Below are 20077 nucleotides of genomic sequence, written 5' to 3'. Positions count from 1 at the left end.
CACATTTAAGGCTCAGTACCTTCCAAGCCTCCCTGACTTCTGACATCAGCAGTACTCAGAGAGACCTGGAACACCCACGCTTCTGACTAGCTGGTTGTAAGTTTGGGAGCTTCACTAGAATGACTCAGAACTGAAATAAACAATGGAGAAACTATGCACATGGACATATATCAGTGTTCCTGCCATTTATGCCTGTACGAGGCCAGAGGATGTCAGGAGCCCTGCTCTGTTACTTTCCCCGTGCTGCTTTGAGGTAGGATCTCTCACTGAATCTGGACCTAGCCCCCAGTGATCTTCCTGTCTTTGCAACCCCCACCCTCACCCCCAGTCCTGGGTTTAGGGTCTAGGTGCACTGCCATGCCTAAGGTTTAGAAAATGTGGGTGCTGGGGATTTAGCATCAGGTTTCATATTGTGCAGCCAGCACTCTTACATACTAGGCCACCTCATTTGTGGTGCCTGTGATGGTGCTTAGATGTCTTTAGGAGTAGTCATGAGAAGATAGACTGTGTTTGTTGATTTTTTGAGATAGGGTCTCATCTCACTATGTAGATCAGGCTGGCCTCAAACTTGCAATGGTCTGCAGTGTTGTCTGCTTTGATCCCTCAAGTACTGGGGATTTCTATATATTTTATTTATTTTTGTAGGGGGACACTACAGTGCACATTTAGAGGTCTGAGGACAACTTTTGGGGATCACCTTTCTTCTTCCACCTTGTGGGTGCTGGGGATTGAACTCAGCTTGGTTGCAAGCCCTTTCCCTAATGAGCCATCTTACCACTGGCGTGCTGGAGTCCCATATGCATACCCCCACACCCCTGAAACCCACTTTGCAGCCTGCCGGTTGAGACTTTCATAGTCCCTGTCCCCTAGGAAGAGAGGAGGCAGGTGAAAAGATGGTTTCCAAGGCTGGGCAGTTAGCTTCATCAGCAGGCACGCACAGAGCCCTGAGTTCAATCACCTGAATGCATAAAAAATTTTATTTTGGAAACTTGGGTGTGATGGTGTGCACTTCTGACCCCAGTTCTGGGAAGGAGGAGACAGGAGGAGCCCTGGAATTCACTGGCCAGCTACCACAGGCCTTGCGGCAAGTTCCAGTTTCAGATGAAAGATGAGTTGGAAGGCACCTGATAAATGACACCCAAAGTTGACCTCTGATCTCCACAAAAGTTTGCACACACATGCACACACACACACACACACACACACACACACACACACACACACACACACACACACACTGCATACACACATGCATGCACACACACACACATGCATGCACACACACACACACACAGTTCTAGTATATGGTCAATGATTCTACCAAGCATTCCTACAGGATGAGACTCCAGGGAAAACTCTAGGCTGGGGAGATTGCTCAGTAAAGTGCTGACTTTCGTTTGATCCCTAGCACCCCTGGGAAAAGCTGGGCATGGTGGTCTGTGCTTGTGACACCAGCCAGCACTGGAGAGGTGTCGTACCGTCAGGTTGCCCTGTGCAGGAAATGAAGGGCATTTCTTACATTAGGAAAGTCAATTTTTTTTTGTGTGTGTGAATGTGTATGTATATGGGTGTGCCCATGTTGGTGTGTGTATGGCTGTGTGTTTGGCTATGTGTGTTCGGGTCAGAGGACAACTTCAGATATTGTTCTCCGAATCCTACTGCTTTCTTTGAGATGGGGTCCCTTCTGGCCTGTGGCTCACCTATTAGAATGGCAGACCAGTGAGCTCCAGGACTGAACTCAGGTTGGCAGGCTTGGCTGCAAGTACCTTTACCCTTTGAGGCATCTTTTTAGCCAATGCCTGGCATTTTTAATGTGGGTTCTGAGGGTCCAACTCAGGTTCTCATACTTGTGAGGAAAACACTCCATAGACCGAGCCATCTTCCAAACACTGGGCTATGTTTTTCTGGGGACTGGGGAAGATACTTGGCTATTCTAAGCATGTGGGAGGCATTTGACAACATCTGGAAATATTTTTAATTGCGGCAACATGAAGATGAGATGCTGTAGGTATTGAGTATAGCTTGGGAACCCTGGTCTGCATCCTATACTGCCTATGGTTACCTTATTGCCCCTGTGAAGATATACTTGGTTTCAGTTATTCGGAGTGCTGGGTATCAGTGCCTTTTCTGTTGCTGTGATAAAACACCGACCAAAAACAACTTAGGGGAGGAAATCTTTGTTTCAGTTTATATTGTCTGCTCACAGTCTATTTCTGAGGGAAGTCAGGCAGAAACTTGAAACAGAAACCACTGAGCAGTGGTTCTCGACCTTCCAAATGCTTTGACCCTTTAATCCAGTTCTTTGCGTCGTGACCCCCAAGCATAACATTATTTCATTGCTACTTTATAACTGTAATTTTACTACCGTTATGAATTGTAATATAAATACCTATTTGCAGAATATCTGACATGTGATGCCCAAAGGGGTTGCAACTCACAGGTTGAAACTAACTGCTGCAGAGCAATGCTGCTTGTTGGCTCAGTTTCTGGCTCATATACAGTGAGTTTTCTTATACAGCCCAGGTCCACCTGCCTAGGAAGTGGTGCCACCCACAGTGGACTGGACCCTCCCACATCAATCAGTAATCAAGCTAAGTCCCCATAGTGATGGTCATGGGCCTGTCTGACCTAGGCAATCCTTGACTGAGAGTCCCTCAAGATCACTGTAGGCCTTATCATGCTGACAGCTGAAGCTAACTAGGACAAGTGCTGAGCTCAGCAAATCTACCTTAGAGTGATTAAGTCTGCCACTGGGTCCCCGTGAAGCATTCTGTATTCCCAGAGATGGGTGAAGGAGCCCTGCGCACCTGATTGGTCTTGTTCTCTTTCTCTGTTCCGCTCTCAGCTTGATGTGCACCCCATGTCTGGGACCCTGTCCTAAGGTCTGCCAGATCCTGGATGGCGAGAAGACCATTGACTCTGTGACATCTGCCCAGGAGCTCCGAGGCTGCACCGTGATCAATGGCAGCCTCATCATTAACATCCGAGGGGGCAGTGAGTACTCCCAGGAGGGCCCCCACTTCCTGTGTGCTGTGAGCAGAGAAGTGCACAGCCCAGGCTATCCACACATTCCCCTCCCGACTTTCATGGCCATGTTCACTTGAGTCCTGTGGTCTCAGCTACTCAGGAGGCTGAGGCAGGAGGATTGCTTGAATCTAGGAAGTTCAGATCAGCCTGGGTGACATAATCTTATCTAAAGAAAGAAAACAACACAACAAGCAAACAAAGTGGCACATCCTTTATTGGCCCTCTGAGTAGGAGACTCATACCAGGAGGTGCCTCAAAATCTAAAATGAAAAGTTCCTGGCTCCACATTTGCTGAAAATTCTTATTTTCCAATCTGAATCAAGCACCTGTATTCTTTTTATTTTTTATTTTTTTGTGTATGAGTGTTATATATATATATGTATATATATCGTGTGTGTATGGTGTCCACAAAAGCCCGAAGTGGGCACTGCAGTTATAGGTGATTGTGAGTTGCCATGTGGGTGCTGGGTACTTAACCCAGGTCCTCTGCAGGAGCAGAATTCTCTTGATTACTGCTGGACCATCTCTACAGCCTCAGGAATCTGTATGCTTCCGGATGTGCACAGAGTCTGCTGGTCCACACTTGTTAACGCAGCACTCAGGAGATGAAAGTAGGAGAGGTTCTAGTTCATACTCAGTTACAGTGTGAGTTTGAAGTCAGCCTAGGCTGCATGCGATCCCATGTCAAAGAAATGAAGAAGCCTCCAAACTAGAATGGGTAGGTCTCCAGATGGACTGCTTTCCTAGCATTCATGGGTTCAGTCCTCAGTGCTATGCCCTACACTGGTGCAGCAAAGTGGAGGCCACAAACATCAGAAGTTCAAGAATATCTTTAGCTAGATAGTAGATTTGAGGCCAACTTGGGCTACATGATCCTTTGTTTCAAAAATAAAAATAAATAAAATAAAAGCAAGTGTGTTGTAGAATTTGCTTCAAACTTACTATGTAGCCTTAGGTGTGGAAAGTCACCACATCCTGTCACCACATCCTGAGTGCTGAGATAGCAGGAGGGCAGGAACACACACACACACACACACACACACACACACACACACACACACACCCTCACACAGCAGGAGGGCACGAACACACACACAACAGGGCAGGAACACACAGACAGACAGACAGACAGACAGACAGACAGACACACACACACACACACACACACACACACACACTCAGACACACACAGACACACTGATACATACACATACACACAGGCTGGGTAAAATATTCTGCAAACACTCATGGGTGTTTCCTGTTTTTTTGTAGACAACCTGGCAGCTGAGCTGGAGGCTAACCTTGGCCTCATTGAAGAAATTTCAGGGTTCCTAAAAATCCGGCGTTCCTATGCTCTGGTATCTCTTTCTTTCTTCCGGAAGCTCCATCTGATTCGAGGAGAGACCTTGGAAATCGGGTATGTGAGCCTGGCTGTCTGCGGCTGCCCACCAAGAAACTCATGGATGAAGCAACAGAGGGATGGGGAGGTGGCTCACTGGGTAAACTACTGACTTTGCAATGTTAAGACCTCAGTTTGATGACAAGTTTAAAAAGGGGGGCGGCTACTAGTGTTGGGGAGAAAAGACAGGTGGATCCCTAGGGCTCCCTGGCCAGCCAGTCCTCACCTACTTGCCAGGTTGGTGGCCAGTGAGAGAAAATCAGGGTGGGCGAGGTGTAAGGGATAGGCAGCCAGATTTTCTCTGTCCTCCACACTCATGAGCACATACATGCACACGCACCCTTGCATGTGTGAGTGCGTACATGTGCGTGCGAGTGTGAGTGTGCACACACAGACACAGACACACACAGACACACACAGACACACAGAACCACGCACAGACTCTCTCTCTCTCTCTTGCTCTCTCTTTCTCTCTCTCTCTCTCTCTCTCTCTCTCTCTCTCTCTCTCTCTCTCTCTCTCTCTCTCCCTCTCTCTCCCTCTCCCTCTCCCTCTCTCTCTCCCTTTCCCTCTCCTTAGGACTTTTCCTTTTAAAAACTCCGCTGAACCAAAGTGAAGTGTCAGTTAGATGACAGGACACTCTTGAATGTCCATCCAGCCAAGAGACAGAAAGTCCACTTTATAGTCTTCCCAGGGAAGCCAGAGGGTGCTGGCTGGGGTTTGCTAACGGTGTGTGCATCTGTCACAGCTACACAGAGAATGGAGTGTGATAAATACCTGGTCACGGCCATGTTTGGAAACTGCTTGGCTCTGTCAATACAAAACTCCTCCTCTCACCTGAAAGGGATAAGAGATAGTTTATTCTGGAGCCAATTATGAGTAGCATGGCCCAGGAACACAGATAAAGGTTATCCCAAATTACATACTCCAATGTGGTAACAGTCTCATGAAGTTTTTATATTAATAGAATAGAAAGTCACAAACCAAGTCACTTTTAAACAATGTTGGTAGAAACATCGTTAGAGGTGACTAACAGCAAACCAGAGAAATCTCTGCTATAGGTCTCAGATGTCATCTGATGACATTCTTAGCCTTTTAGTTGATGGAAACTAATGGTCTGCTATGTTAGTACATTCCAAAAGGCTTACATGCTAGCCACAAGGCTATTTGGGCTTTTAAGACACAGAGTGCTCTTAAGGGGGGTTAAAGACAGACCAGGATAAATTGTAATTAGGCTTTGGATCTGCAACACTCCAAGCTTTCCACAGTCATTGAAGCATTGTTCAAGGTTCCACATAAGGTGTCGTGTCCATGGTGTCGCTGCCCCCACGCCCAAGAACCTTTGTTCACCAACCTGTTAGTGGAGACCACACCTGCTCTTTGTTGAGATGCTTATCTTTCCAGGCTCCTGGAATTCCATCTCCTCAAGGCATCCTCCTAGCCACCCCCAGGTGTCCTTTCTCATTTTCTTCTGTCTTCATTTCTTTTCTGAGCTGGCAGTGTGGGCTCCCAGCCATGGCCTGTGTCTTGGGATCTTGCCCTGCATAAGCTGAAATATTCAGCCCTGATTCTCTCCTCACTCCCCACCCAAGCATGTCTCTGTAGCTTGCCTCAGGTGGCCTCTGGGAACCTCAGATATAGCAAGTGGCCTTCTGCAGAACCCCAGTTATCCATCCTGGTTTCGGGGACTCTCCTTTGCTCTGTTCTCCTCCAGGTCCCACAGACCCTGCTTATGTTGCTCAAGTAAGCAGGAGTCTGGCGTGTGGCGTTTTGAGAAGTAGAGATAGACTCCTGAGCAAGAGGAGCACTGAGACATGCAATGGAGGAGTTAGATTCTCTGTTTCTCACAGGCACAAGACCGGTTGCTTGTCCCCAGTTTCATAGCTGTCAAACCAGCAGCAAACAGGGAAAGGGGCAAAAGGAATGCCATTCCACACTGTGCCTTAAAGCAGAGCCGCACAACTGGGCACTTGGGAGCAGGCGAGTCTCAAGGCCAGCCTGGCCTGGTTGATGCTATGATTGCTAAGGCCATCTAGGGCTGCAGAGTGAGACCCTGTCTCAAGACCATTAAAACAAACAAACAAACAAACAAAAAAACCAAACAAATGAACAAGCAGGAGCACAACACAAAACCAAACCAAACATGATTGAAACCTTCCATACTTTTTGTCCCCAAACTTGATTTCTGGTTTTATTTTTATTGCTAGACCTGGGTCACAATTTCACCCTCTCCAAAACCCAGTCTGACCCATACCCCTGCTTGCCTTCCACCTCTTCCTCCTCCTCCTCCATTTTTACCTCCTCTTCCTTCTCCAGCTCCTTTTCTTCTCCCTCTTATTTAGCCATATTGGGGATTGAATATAGTGCTGGTGTATGCTAAGCAAGCACTCTACCACTGATCCATGCCTTCAGCCCTTCACTGGGGAATTCTAGGCAGAGGCTCTACTGCTGAGCCACACCCCCAACCCCTCACAGGGGGATTCTAGGAGAGTGCACTACACTTACCTGGCAATGAAAATTTGTCAACCTCCTTGTTCTCCATAGTCCCAAAGATAATTTTTGAGTCTATGCCAATCAAGTGGCTAGGACTGGGCCTGTAGCACTGAAGGGGTCAACTCCAGGCATGGCCCTGACTATCTAGTTTTTAAATTTTTTATTTAAATATGATATGTAAATTAATTTTTGAGAATTTCTTACATACAATATATTTTGATCATAATCAGCCCCTACACCTCCCTCTTACTTCTCATAGATCCATCCCACCTTTGCTCCCTTTCAAGTTCATTTCTTCTTTTTAAAAACAAAATTACAACCCACTGAGTGTACTTTGTGGCCCCTGTCATCTTGGCATTGAAGAAGATGGGTTGTGGAGTGATTAACTGTGTGTTTGTAGGAACTACTCTTTCTACGCCTTGGACAACCAGAACCTCAGGCAGCTCTGGGACTGGAGCAAACACAACCTCACCATCACTCAGGGCAAGCTCTTCTTCCACTACAACCCCAAACTCTGCTTGTCAGAAATTCACAAGATGGAAGAAGTTTCTGGAACTAAGGGCCGCCAGGAGAGGAACGACATTGCCCTGAAGACCAATGGCGACCAGGCATCCTGTAAGTCTCTTTCTCCTTATGTCCCCAGTGGCTGCCCTCTTTCAGCTACTACCCTAGCCCCCAGGGAAGTGCCATTGTCCTTTGTTGGACTACAGCTTTCTGTGAGAGGAGTTTTAAAATACCAAAGGCAGGTGTATATGTGTGTGTGTGCATATGTATACATATGCACCCTCTGTTTTAATTTTCAATGTCACAAAATCTAGAATCACCTGGAAAGATGATCTTAATCGAGGAATTGTCCAGATGAGGTTGGCCTGTAGGCATTTCTATGGAGCGTTTTCTTGGCTGATGATCATTTTGGTGGTTTCTCTCTGGTCCTGAGCTCACCAAGTAGGCTTTGCTGGCTTGGAGTTTGTTTTGACTGTTAATTGAAGTGTGAAGAGCTATTTCATGGACTGGTTCGGGAAAAGCATGAGAGTGGAGAAAGCTAGCTAAGTATAAGCAGCAGGCAGGCATCGCCTATGCATTTGCCTCCCTATGCTATTGACTGTGGTGATGAGATATAACTAACGCCTTGAGTTCCTGCCCAATTTCCCTGAAATGATAGGCTCTGTCCTCATGAGCAACCAAACAACTCTTCCTCCCTTAAGTTGCTTTTTGGCAAGTATTTTATCACAGCAACAAAATGAAACTAGGACTCCCTCTGTCCCTCAGTCTACCCCCTCCCAAGAACAACAAATGCTCTGAAACAAACTATTCAGTATTCCCAATTGACTGACTTTTTTCCCCTCTTTCTAGGTGAAAATGAGTTACTTAAATTTTCTTTCATTCGGACATCTTTTGACAAGATCTTGCTGAGGTGGGAGCCCTACTGGCCCCCTGATTTCCGAGACCTCCTGGGATTCATGCTCTTCTACAAAGAGGCGTAAGTAAAACGAGGTGGACTATTGGTCATGCTCCGTGTGCAGGGACAAAGCATGAGCAACCTGCCAGTGCCCATGTTCCCAAAGGGGAGTGACTTAGACTCCCTTAGCAGCTACTCCTCTGCCAGGAGAGGACCTTGGAGCCCTCCACCATCCATGCCAGAATGTTGACTGGCTTGATCTGATGCAGGCAACCATAGCTGGTCTGAGTTGATGTGTGTAGCGGCCATGCCATGTTGCTATGTCTAGAAGTCAGCATTTCACAGCTCTTCTCCTCATCATCCTTTTCATTGTGACTAGAGATACACCTGTCTCCATCTTCTAGTGCTTACAAAGGCCGAGCACCACACCTGACCTTTGCATGAGTGCTGGGAACTAAACTCTGGTCCTCATGTTCTCATGTTTGTACAGCAGATGCTTTGCCTACTGAGCCTTCTCCCCAGGCCCAGTGGAAGTATGTTGATAACTCATATTGAGAATATAGTATATATACAATGTTGGGGTGAGAAGAAAAAAAAAACAAAACAAAATGCATTGATTACACTTATGCCACCAAAAGCCACATGCCCTGGCTTTGCTGCAGTTTTAGTCCTTTACCTTGTGGCTGTGTGGGCTGAGACCTGGCGAAGGTGACTACATGGACTTTTCACAACTCATTGCTGCTAACTTTGGAGAAGACCCAACTTTAGAATTGGAAATATGAAAAGGTTCACTTCTGGGGGTTGGAGAGGAGGCTCAGCAGTTACGGGTGGTCACTGCTTTTCCACAGGACCCAAATTTGGTCTCCAGCATCCCAGTCTGGCATTTCACAACCACTAGCTTCAGGGGATCCAGTATTCTCCTCTAGCCCTTGAAGGCACATGTGTACAAGTACACACACTCAGATACACATTCAGACTTTCAGAAAGCCATGAGTTGTGGATGCCAGCTCTGAGGAAGCAGAGATGGGCAGATCTTTGGGGTCTCTGGCTAGCTAGCCTAGCCTACAAGGTGAATTTCAGGCCACATAAGATTACTCTGTCTCAAAACACAAGGTGGGAATCAAGGGTGAATGTCATTAACACCAACACTAAGGAGACAAGAGACTGGCAGACTTCTGTGAGTTTGAGGCCAGCCAGGACTAGAGTCTGTTTCACGAACAGAAAAAACAAGGTAGATGGTCCTCTAGGTCTATGCAGCTACACTCAAGTGAATCACCACAAACTCATACACGTACACACACACACACACAAACACACACACACACACACACACACACACACACACACACACACACACACAAACCAGAAAAGAAGTGAGTCTACATCTGTAAATCTCCAAGGTCCCCACTCCACTGAGTCCTGAGATTGACATTCACCCAGTGGTAACCTACCTCTCCCTCTCATTTCTCTAAAGCCCGTATCAGAATGTGACAGAGTTTGATGGGCAGGATGCTTGTGGCTCCAACAGCTGGACCGTGGTAGATATTGACCCACCCCAAAGGTCCAACGACCCCAAGTCTCAGACCCCAAGCCACCCTGGGTGGCTAATGCGGGGTCTCAAGCCCTGGACTCAATATGCCATCTTTGTCAAGACCTTGGTTACCTTCTCTGATGAACGCCGGACCTACGGAGCCAAAAGTGACATCATCTATGTGCAGACAGATGCCACTAGTAAGTGTATCCTGTGAATATGGATTTGATGTTGAACTGACTCTCTTGCCTTTGGTAGGCAGCTTAGTGATGTCCTGTGACAGGCTTTTTCCTGTGGTTGATGAAGGGCTGAGGCTTATGTTTTCAGAGGATGACATGGTAGCCTTATAGCTCAAGAGTTCACTCTTGGGTTGGGAAGATGGCCTAGTGGGCAAGATTGATGCTGTTCCCATCACCCACATTGAAAGCTGGGTGTGGCCATACTCATACCTCACAGTGTTGGGTCTCAAGACTTGGGCCATGTGCATGTCTGTAACCCCAGAGCACTGTGGCTCAGGGGGAGGCCATGTGCACATCTGTAAGTCTATAACCACAGAGCACTGTGGCTCAGGGTCAGGGACAAGGATCACTAGGATTTGGTGGCCGCCAGCCTAGCTTTAGTTTGAGTGAAAGATCCTGTTTCAGAAGAATAAGGTAGACTCTGATAGAATGGGATGCCTGACTTTCTCCTCTGGCCTCTGCACATGCATAGACACTACACATCGAATACACACATGTACACATATAACACATACTTCATATATAACACATACCACATTTAATACAATACTGTATGTATTAACACACACTCATGTTCACATGCACACCCATCCACCACATGCAACATGCACACATACCACATATAACATACACATTACATGTGACAAAGATGAACACACACCACATACAATGCAACATATACTACATATAACATAGACATCACATGTAATAAACATGCATGTGCATACCCACCATATATAACATGTTCACATACCACATATAATATAACATGCACACATACATGTACAATACCCCACACATGTACACACATCACACATATGCATGTATACATATGACATATGCCACATACATGCATACACACACACACACACACACACACACACACACACACACACACATATATATGCACACACATGTACCACACACATGCAAACACACCATACACATGTAACACATATGTTCTTGAACTCAGAGCAGCTATGATTACTTACACAAGACTCTCTTCAACATCTGTCATGGAGAGGGAAGAGGCTGATCATGGTGACACACACCTTTAATCTTTTCCTTGGGAGTGTAAGCCCAGCCTGGTTTAAGTAGTGTCTTCTAGGCCATCCATTGTGCTGATATCTTGCTTGTACAAATAAAGCTTGTCTGAAGATCAGAGGGTGGAGCTTGCCACTAGCTAATCACAGAAGTCTGGAGGTCTGTACAGACAGTCAAGAAGTGAGATGGCTGGATGGAGAGAGGATATAGGTGGGAGGAAACAGGAACTTGCTTTCTTTTCTGCTGGGAAGCTAGGAGGTAAAGGTGGCTTTGGTTTGCTCCTTCTTCTCTCTGATCTCTCAGCATTTTCCTCTATATCTGACTCTGGGTTTTTATTCTCTAGACCAATTAGAACTCAATTTACATTTTGGAATCCAATGTGGGGCGTCAACCCACCACCTTGAGATTAAGAGTCTCATGCTCTATATAATTCAGGGCTATCCAGTGAGACTTGTCTTTTAAGAAGTTAATTCAATCAGTAAATAATTAGTTAATTAAAAGTGATAGCTAGGCCTGGTTATACACACCTGTAATCTTATCACTTAGGATACTGAGGCAAGAGAATTGCTGTATGTTTGAGTCCTGCCTGGGCTACATATTAAGATCTTACAACCTCAAAACAGCAACAAAGTATAGTGAAATGTTTAGGGGATAGAGGCAGGTAGATCTGGAGTTCAGAATCATCTCTATCTACATTTTAAGTTTGAAGCCAACCTGGACTGTGTGAGATCCAGTCTCAAAAACACAAACAATAGACAAATGACAAACTCACAGAAAATAACAACAAAAAGAAACTTCTGTCACTGTATATTACTTTAGTTGTTTGGTTTTATTATTGCTGTTGTTATCTTCTGTTAGTTATTGATTAAGTTTTATCATAGGTATGTATGTATGGGGAAACACTAAAGGCTCAGTGCTTTGTGTGGTTTCAGATATCTGCTGCACCACATAGATAAGGGGGGCATGCTGCATGTTTTCCTATCCTGCCATGAAAACTTCTCACATATAGAAAGGTGCCTGCCTGTGTGCATCTTCTAGCTTTTGCATGGTGTAGTGTTTTAGTGTCACTCTTGTCTCCCTCCTTTGCTTTTCTTTCTTTTTTTCTTTTTGGCTGTAGTGTCTCATAGCAACTCATTTTTCTGTCAAGGTTAACCCTTCTTACACACGGGGTGGGCCAGGCCCTATCCCAAAGGATATGATAGACTCTGATGACACCCTATGGAAGGCCTCACCCTCCAGGGGGAGAAGAAATGATATGTGATAGGTAGGGTTTTAGGGGCATAGGGGAGGAGGAGAGGGAGAGGGAACTGGGATTGACATATAAAACAATCTTGTTTCTAAATAAAAAAAACAACATCTGCAAAAAAAAAAAGATTAACCCTTCTTCTTAGCTTACTAGTTTTCAAATAGGGATAATTCTGTCCCTCCCAAGGAAGGGAGGATGCTTGGCAATATCTAGAGACATTTTTACTGGTCACAGCTGGGAAGTGGAATGGTTGATGAAGAGTTGTCTGCCCCAAATGTCAACATGGAGAGAGTAAGCAACCCCTCACAAGAACACGGTCCATCGTTCTGGCTATTCACCATCTTGGCTTTCATCTTGTGTCTAGACCAATTTTAGTTTCCAGAAGCTTCTACCTTTCTGGCCTTTGCACATTTTTTTGTTTTTGTTTTTGCCTTGATACTTCCATGTTCTGCCCCTTCAACTCTCTCAGCCTTCAGCACTCTGTGTGCATGCACGTGTGTGTGTGTGTGTGTGTGTGTGTGTGTGTGTGTGTGTGTGTGTGTGTGTGTGTGTGTGTGTGTCTGTGTTTGTATTTGTATTTGTACTTGCATGTGTGTATCATATTTGAATGTGGCATATGCCAGAAGTTGACACTGGAGTCTTCCTCAGTTGTTTTCTCCCTTATATATTGTGGCAGGGTCTCTCAATAAACACAGAGGTTGCTGATCCTCTGTTTCTAGCTGCTACAGCCATTGCTGCCTGGCATTTATGTGGGTACTGGGGATCTGAACTTTCCTTATGCTTCTGTGATGAGTGCTTTACCCATTGAGCCATCTCCCTAGCCTCAGGTACCACTGTTCTTCAGAAGGAGAGTTTAGGGTGTATTTTGAAGGATGTTGCATGACAGTTAAAGAACATTGTCTGGGGCAAGGTATGTGGCTTGGTTGGTCGAGTGCTTGCCTAACTTGTATGAAGCCCTAGGTAAAATTCCTGAACCTCATAAACCAGGTATGTGGTGCACGTCTCTCATCCCAGCATGCAGGAGGAAGGGAGGAGGATCAGGAGTTCAAACACATTTTTGGTTATGTTATTAAGTTTGAGGCTAGCAAGCACTGGGCCAAGCTTCTGGAGAGGAAGGAGGGATTATACGAGCAATGCGGTGTGTGTGTGTGTGTGTGTGTGTGTGTGTGTGTGTGTGTGTGTGTGTGTGTGTGTGTGTGTTTGTGTGAAGATCATGACCAGGAAATCTAGAGACAGCTGACCCAAGCTCGTGGAAGCTCACAGACTCTAGAAAGACAGCTGGAGAGCTTGCATGGGACTGAACTAGGCCCTCTGCATGTGGATGACAGTTGTGTGGCTTGATCTGTTTGTGGGGCCCCTGGCAGTGGGATCAGATCCATCCCTGGTGCATGAGCTGGCCTTTTAGAGCCCATTCCCTATGGTGGGCTGCCTTGCTTGGCTTTGGTCCTGCCTCAATTGATGTGCCAGGCTTTGTTGACTCCCTGTGGGAGGTCTTACCTTTTTCTGAGGAGTGAATGGGGGGGTGGGGGTGAGCAGGAGGTGGGGAAGGAGGGGGAACTGTGGTTGGTATGTAAAATGAATTAAAAAAAGTTTGAGGCTAGCCTGGGCTACATGAGAACTTGTCTCAGAAACAGACACAGTTCAATGGTTTCAAGTGCATCCAGTGACTGGGTTTGATTTCATGCCCATGTAAACCAACATTCTTCTCTTGCATCAATTCTCTTTTGGCCCCAGGAACATCTTTCTGGTGTCCACAGCAGCGAGAGCTTTGGCATCTCTGTCAGAGCCAAAGTCTGGGGAGTAAATGACACTCGGTGGGCACATAATCCATAGAATGACTGGACGGTCATTTCTGCCCGGCTGGGCAAGCATTTAACTGTGCCTACTTTTCTCTGATGTTAAATAACTCTAGCAAACATAGCTATGGTTTCAGTTGGGCCATCTCCCTGCTTAGGTAAACCAACAACTTATATATTCTCCCTCATGGTAACTTGTTTCTTTTCTCCTTTACAGACCCTTCTGTCCCCTTGGACCCCATATCAGTTTCTAATTCCTCATCTCAGATTATTTTAAAGTGGAAGCCCCCCTCCGACCCCAATGGCAACATCACACACTACCTGGTCTACTGGGAGAGGCAGGCGGAGGACAGCGAGCTGTTTGAGTTGGATTATTGTCTCAAAGGTGAGCACAGGCAACTGTCATGGGGTGGGCTGTACCTCGATTCTCTTATGGGGACATGGGTCTCTTTTCCTTTTTCCCAGGGTGCCTGCACATGTATATCCACATGCACACATGCACACACACACACACACACACACACACACACACACACACACACACACACATTCATATTCCATTCTGTCTCACATAAGGCACACTTTTTTTTTTTTTTTGTGTGTGTGTGTGTGTAAATGTGTATTCAGGTTTGTGTGTGTATGTGTAGAGGTCAGAGAACAACTTTGGTGTATGTCCAAGAATGTTGTATACCTTGCTTTCAAATTTTTTTTTTGCTTGGTTTTTGAGACAGGGTCTCACAAAGACTATGGTGAACTTAAACTCACTATTTAGCTGAGGAACACACTGGGTTTCTTGTTCCTCCTGTCTCTACCTCCTAAGTGTTGGGGCTACAGGACTATACCACCATGCCAAGTTTATGCTGGGCCAGAGATTCAAAGCCAGGGCTTTATGGGTGCTAACACTGCAGCAACAGAGCCACATCCCCATCCCATGTTTTCTTTGAGTTAGAAATAATTTTATTCCATTTATTTACCTAGTTTCTGTGTGTGAGGGCACACATGCAACATGGCATGTGTGTGGAGGTCAGAGGACAGCCAAGAGGAATCTGTGGTCTTGTCAGCCATGTGGGAACCAGGGATCACACTCAAATTGTCAGGCATGGGGACAAGCCCCTTTACCTAGTTGTCAGGCATGGGGACAAACCCCTTTACCTAGTGAGTCATCTTTTTACCCCTCTGTTTCTAAGATTTCAGTGCTGTGCCTGGAACCCAGGGCCTCATGCATGCTACGCAAGTGTTCTACCACTGAGCTGTAGCCTAGCCCTCACCTCGTGGACTTTTATGTTATTTTTATTTGAGGGTATTTCACTAGCCTGGGTAAGCAGGCTAATCTGGCTAATGAGTGACCCTCAAGAATCTGCCTTTCTTCATCTCCCCAGCGCTGGGATTACAAATGTACCCCACCACAACCAGCTTTTTACATGGGTTCTGGGGATCAAACTCAGGCCTCTGTCTGAGCCATCTCCCTGGTGCACACACACACATCTTCAGACATCACACATGGATCCACACACACCATCTCCCTAGCACACACACACACATTTTAGACATTACACACAGGCCCACACTCACTCCCTAGTGTGAACACACATTTTTAGACATTGTGCATGGATTCACATGTTGTCAGCTGCTGAAAATCCTAAACAGTGCTGTATGATGAGCACTTTCCCATAGTGTCCAAAGCCCTGGGTTCAGTTTCCAGGACTACAAAACAAACAGGGACTGGATATAGCGGTGAAACACATTCAGTGCTTCATTCAGCCACGATCCACACAGTGCATTGGGTCTATATAAAATATGTAAGCAGCAAATCTGAGTGGTGAGTGTCTTCACCATTTCCTTGTGATAGAAACATTCAATATCTTTTTAGCACCAGTTGTAGAGGCTGAGGTGTATGTGTGTGTGCTCACAAGCACAGTAGACAGGGTTTATGAAGTAGCAGCTGTAGTAACTGTCCTGGAGTTGCCTTGCATGGTCACTGTATTGTATATTTCAAAATAGCTAAAAGTGGGTTATCAAAAAGAAACCTAGGGAGGCAGCAAGATGGCTCAGTGGATAGAGGTGCCTGCTGCCAAGTCTGATGCCCCGAGTCTGATCCCTAGGACCTGCATAGTGCAAAGAGAGAACTAACTGCCAAGAGTTATCATCTGACCCTACTGGCTACACACACACACACACACACACACACACACACACACACACACACACACACACACACACACACACACTTTATTAAAACAAAGCAAAATACCACAGCCCACCATCAAATCAGAGAAGGTAAAAATTTGCTGTTCATTCAGTTGTTTCTTTTGTCTTTGGTTCATTTTCAGCTAGCAGTATCCTTAGCCTGTGACCTTGTAGAAGCAGGTCAAGGGGGCTGCTGGAGAGGTGTGGCTGAGGTCTGTGCTCAGATCCACCCCTGCCCTGGCATCTGCTTTTGGCTAAGTCACGCAGCAAGTAGTCTGTCTCCTTTTGTGGAGAAGGGGCGGAGGACAGATGATTCCTGGGAACAGTCCCAACTCTAAGATCATGTGCTATATGCATGCCTGTGACATCATGCCTGCATGGGCCAGGATCACTAACTTGATTTATCTCCTTGCATACTTTATATAATTTGAGAGCAAGTCCAGTCCTGGGCTCAGCTCTGACCTGTTGGCTCTGCATTTGGGTATATGAAACCACTTGCTATTCATGCTTCCAGCAATGCCAAAACTTTACTTTGTTTTGTTTTTTAAAAAACAACCCACTAACTTAAGTTTGATTTTCTTTTTGTTGTTTGTTTTTAATCAAAGTTTCACATGACCCAGGCTGGCCTCAAACTCATGATGTAGCCTGAGGATGACCCTGATGATCCTGTCTCCACCACTGGAGTGCTATGATGACAGGTGTTCTCTACTATGCCAGGCGAACCCCAGCAAACTTTCTTTCTGTAAATGGAAACTCGTGATACAGGGGCTGAGGCTATAGCTTGACTGGAGAGGGCTCCATTCCCAGCACCACACAGACCCAGTGTGGTGGCATAGGCCTGTCACTGTAGCATTTGGGAGGTGGGGGCAGGAAGGTCAGTGGTTGACGTCACGTCTACCTACATAGCGAGTTTGAGGCCATTCAGAACTGCCTGAGACCCTGTCTCAGAAGAAACATAAAGTCACTCTAAGTCCATGAATCCAGCAGGACTGTTTAAAAGTGGTTATGATATTTGGTCATCACAGTTTATTTGCACATGCTTGTGTCTCTATTTCTACTCATGTTAACCTGGAGTCTGACTCAGTCATCTCCCCAGCATTTATATACATGGTTTTTAAACATTACACACAGATCTACACTCTACTGGAAACATACATAGGGTTGTGTGGAGGTTGATGTTGGTTGTCTTGCTATGTGACCTTCTGCCTTGTGTTTTTGAGGCAGGGTCTATCACTGAACTGGATACTCACCAATTTGGCTAGACTGGCTGGCCAGCGAGTTCCAGGGATCCTCCTGTCTCTACTTTTCCAGCACTGGGGAGTAGGATGTGTGTGATTATGTCTGGTTTTTTTTTTATGTGGGTGCTGGGATTGAACTCAGGGCCTCATGCTTGCATGGCAGCCACTTTGCTCACACAGCCCTATCACCAGCCCACAAAGCTTACACTCATAGGGAGGCCTACCAATAGTCAAACATTAAAATGTTTTCTCTGTAAACACAGCCTGAATTTAGGTCCCCATCACACATACAGAAAAAAGGCTGGGTGTGGCAGAATGTATCTATAACCATCATGTTGGGGAGGCAGAGACAGGCAGATCCCTTTTCCCTGGGGTGTGCTGGCCAGCCAGCCTAGCAAGTCATAAGGTCCACGTTTAGTGAGAGACTCTGTCTCAATAAATAAGATGGAGGACTGGCATGTTGTATCAGTGGGTAAAGGTACTTGCTGCCAAGTCTTACAGACTAACTTTAATCCCTGGAATCCACATGGAGAAAATAGATTCCCGAAAGTTGTCCTCTGACCTCCACATGTGCACCTTGGCTTGTTCCCCTCCCCCATAAAACTAATATAATGACGATGATGATGGAGACATGACTGCACCATTCTGTAAGATTATGACTTTATATCAACCTCGGGCATCTGTATTTACCCACATGGGTGAGAGTACATAGATACAGCACAAACATATAGACACAGAATACAGACAAACATACACACATAGCAATTCTGGAACCCTTGGTATTCTAAGATGGCAATTTGACACTTTGGGAGGATGAGGAAACAAGAATGAGAGTCTAGGCCAATCTAGAGTACAGAGTGTGTTCAGTGCCAGACTGGATAATACAGTGAAGCCCAATCTCAAAGAGTGAGGAGCGGTTCGGAGACATGATTTGTGATGGAGTGCTTACTTAGAACCTCCAATGGAGGGTTGTGGCTGTGACTTAAGGAATGATACTCAAGGTGGACCTCTGGTCTCAGTGTGTGTGTGTGTGTGTGTGTGTGTGTGTAAATCTCTAAAACTCGAACCTAGGCTCTATTAATCTGTTCTGCCTTAGTCCCTCTCTCTCTTTGTGTGTGTGGAGTGTGCTTTCTGTCAGGTGTATGTGTGTTTATAGGTATGGTGTGTGTATGTGTGTGTCCTGGGGGAGATTTGAGCCCTCTGCTCTGCCTGTCTCTAGGGCTGAAGCTCCCCTCACGGACCTGGTCCCCACCTTTTGAATCGGATGATTCTCAGAAGCATAATCAGAGCGAGTATGACGAGTCGTCCAGTGAATGCTGCTCATGCCCCAAGACTGACTCTCAGATCCTCAAGGAGCTGGAGGAATCCTCATTCAGGAAGACCTTTGAGGATTACCTGCATAACGTGGTGTTTGTCCCCAGGTCAGCACTTTGCATGGACTGGTTTTCTGTCTATCAGCCTGGTATTGGAGAGGGTGCCATTACTTAGGGACTGAGGTGACATGAGCTCCAGAGACTGTGTGTGTGGGGAGGTGACTGGAGCCTAAGCTTAGTCCTGTGCCTGTGGCTGGGGTGGGGGGGGGGAACAGTCATGTTTGTTGGGGAAGATGGCCCAGTTAGGAAAGTGTTTGCTTTAATAGCACAAGGACTAAGTTTTGTCCCAAGAACCCCATGTAAAAAGCCAGGTATGTGCTTATATTCTCAGCCCTGGGGAGGCAGAGATTGGGATTCCTAGGCCTGCTGCCAGCTAGAGTACTCCAACTAGTAACATCTGGGCCAGCGATAGACTGTCTCAAAGAACAAGGTGGACTGCATCTGAGGAACTACATCCTCTGACCTCATATGCACGCCCAGCTGCTCACACTTGTGCACTTTCACACATTTGTTCACACACAATTATACCTATGGGTCACATGTGTGTGTACACACGTGCATGCACACACATAAATATGCACGTGGGTCATGTGTACATACACCCATGTGCCTCTGGGTCACATGTGTACAAGTGCACACACACAAATACACCTGTGGGTCACATGTGCAAATATGCCTGTAGTTCAAATGTGCACTTACACATGTGCCCTCCCCCCCTCCCCCCAGATACACCTGTGGGAAACACATTTCTTCTTTCTCTTGTGCCTGATTTGGAGGTGAAAACAGCAGCAGACATGCCTGGATCTTGGTCCCATCCCGTGTGTATAGTCTTATAGAATGGTGTAGCTGCTGATAGCAGGGACTCTGGAAGCCGTATGTTTGGGCTATCCTCTCATATGTACTGGCTTGAGTAAGTTACCATACTGCTCTGTGCCCCGGTTTCCTCATCTGCACAGTGGACACAGCACGGTTGACCTTTGGTGCCTCCAGCGGATTGGTTCCGGAACCCGAGGTTATCCCATAGATGTTCAAGTCTCTTATGTAAACATCATGACATCTGTACAGAACCCTCTCATACCTTCCCATATTAAAATATCTTTAGATAAC

The 20077-nt window shown here is 46.2% G+C and overlaps 1 protein-coding gene across 2 annotated transcripts in view; it reads left to right on the top strand.

Moving 5' to 3' along the window:
- Positions 1 to 20077, top strand: part of Insr (insulin receptor) — a 134388-nt gene that overhangs the window by 85604 nt on the left and 28707 nt on the right. For both annotated transcript variants that reach the window (XM_035443202.1, XM_027415764.2), the window contains exons 4-10: positions 2846 to 2994; positions 4300 to 4444; positions 7318 to 7532; positions 8271 to 8397; positions 9791 to 10047; positions 14390 to 14557; positions 18817 to 19018. In XM_035443202.1, coding sequence (XP_035299093.1) covers positions 2846 to 2994; positions 4300 to 4444; positions 7318 to 7532; positions 8271 to 8397; positions 9791 to 10047; positions 14390 to 14557; positions 18817 to 19018 — 1263 coding nt within the window. The remainder of the gene's footprint in view (positions 1 to 2845; positions 2995 to 4299; positions 4445 to 7317; positions 7533 to 8270; positions 8398 to 9790; positions 10048 to 14389; positions 14558 to 18816; positions 19019 to 20077) is intronic.

The sequence above is a fragment of the Cricetulus griseus genome, chromosome 4 (genome assembly GCF_003668045.3).
Source record: "Cricetulus griseus strain 17A/GY chromosome 4, alternate assembly CriGri-PICRH-1.0, whole genome shotgun sequence".
Classification (NCBI taxonomy): Eukaryota; Metazoa; Chordata; class Mammalia; order Rodentia; family Cricetidae; genus Cricetulus; species Cricetulus griseus.
This window is presented reverse-complemented; position numbering and strand designations above follow the sequence as displayed.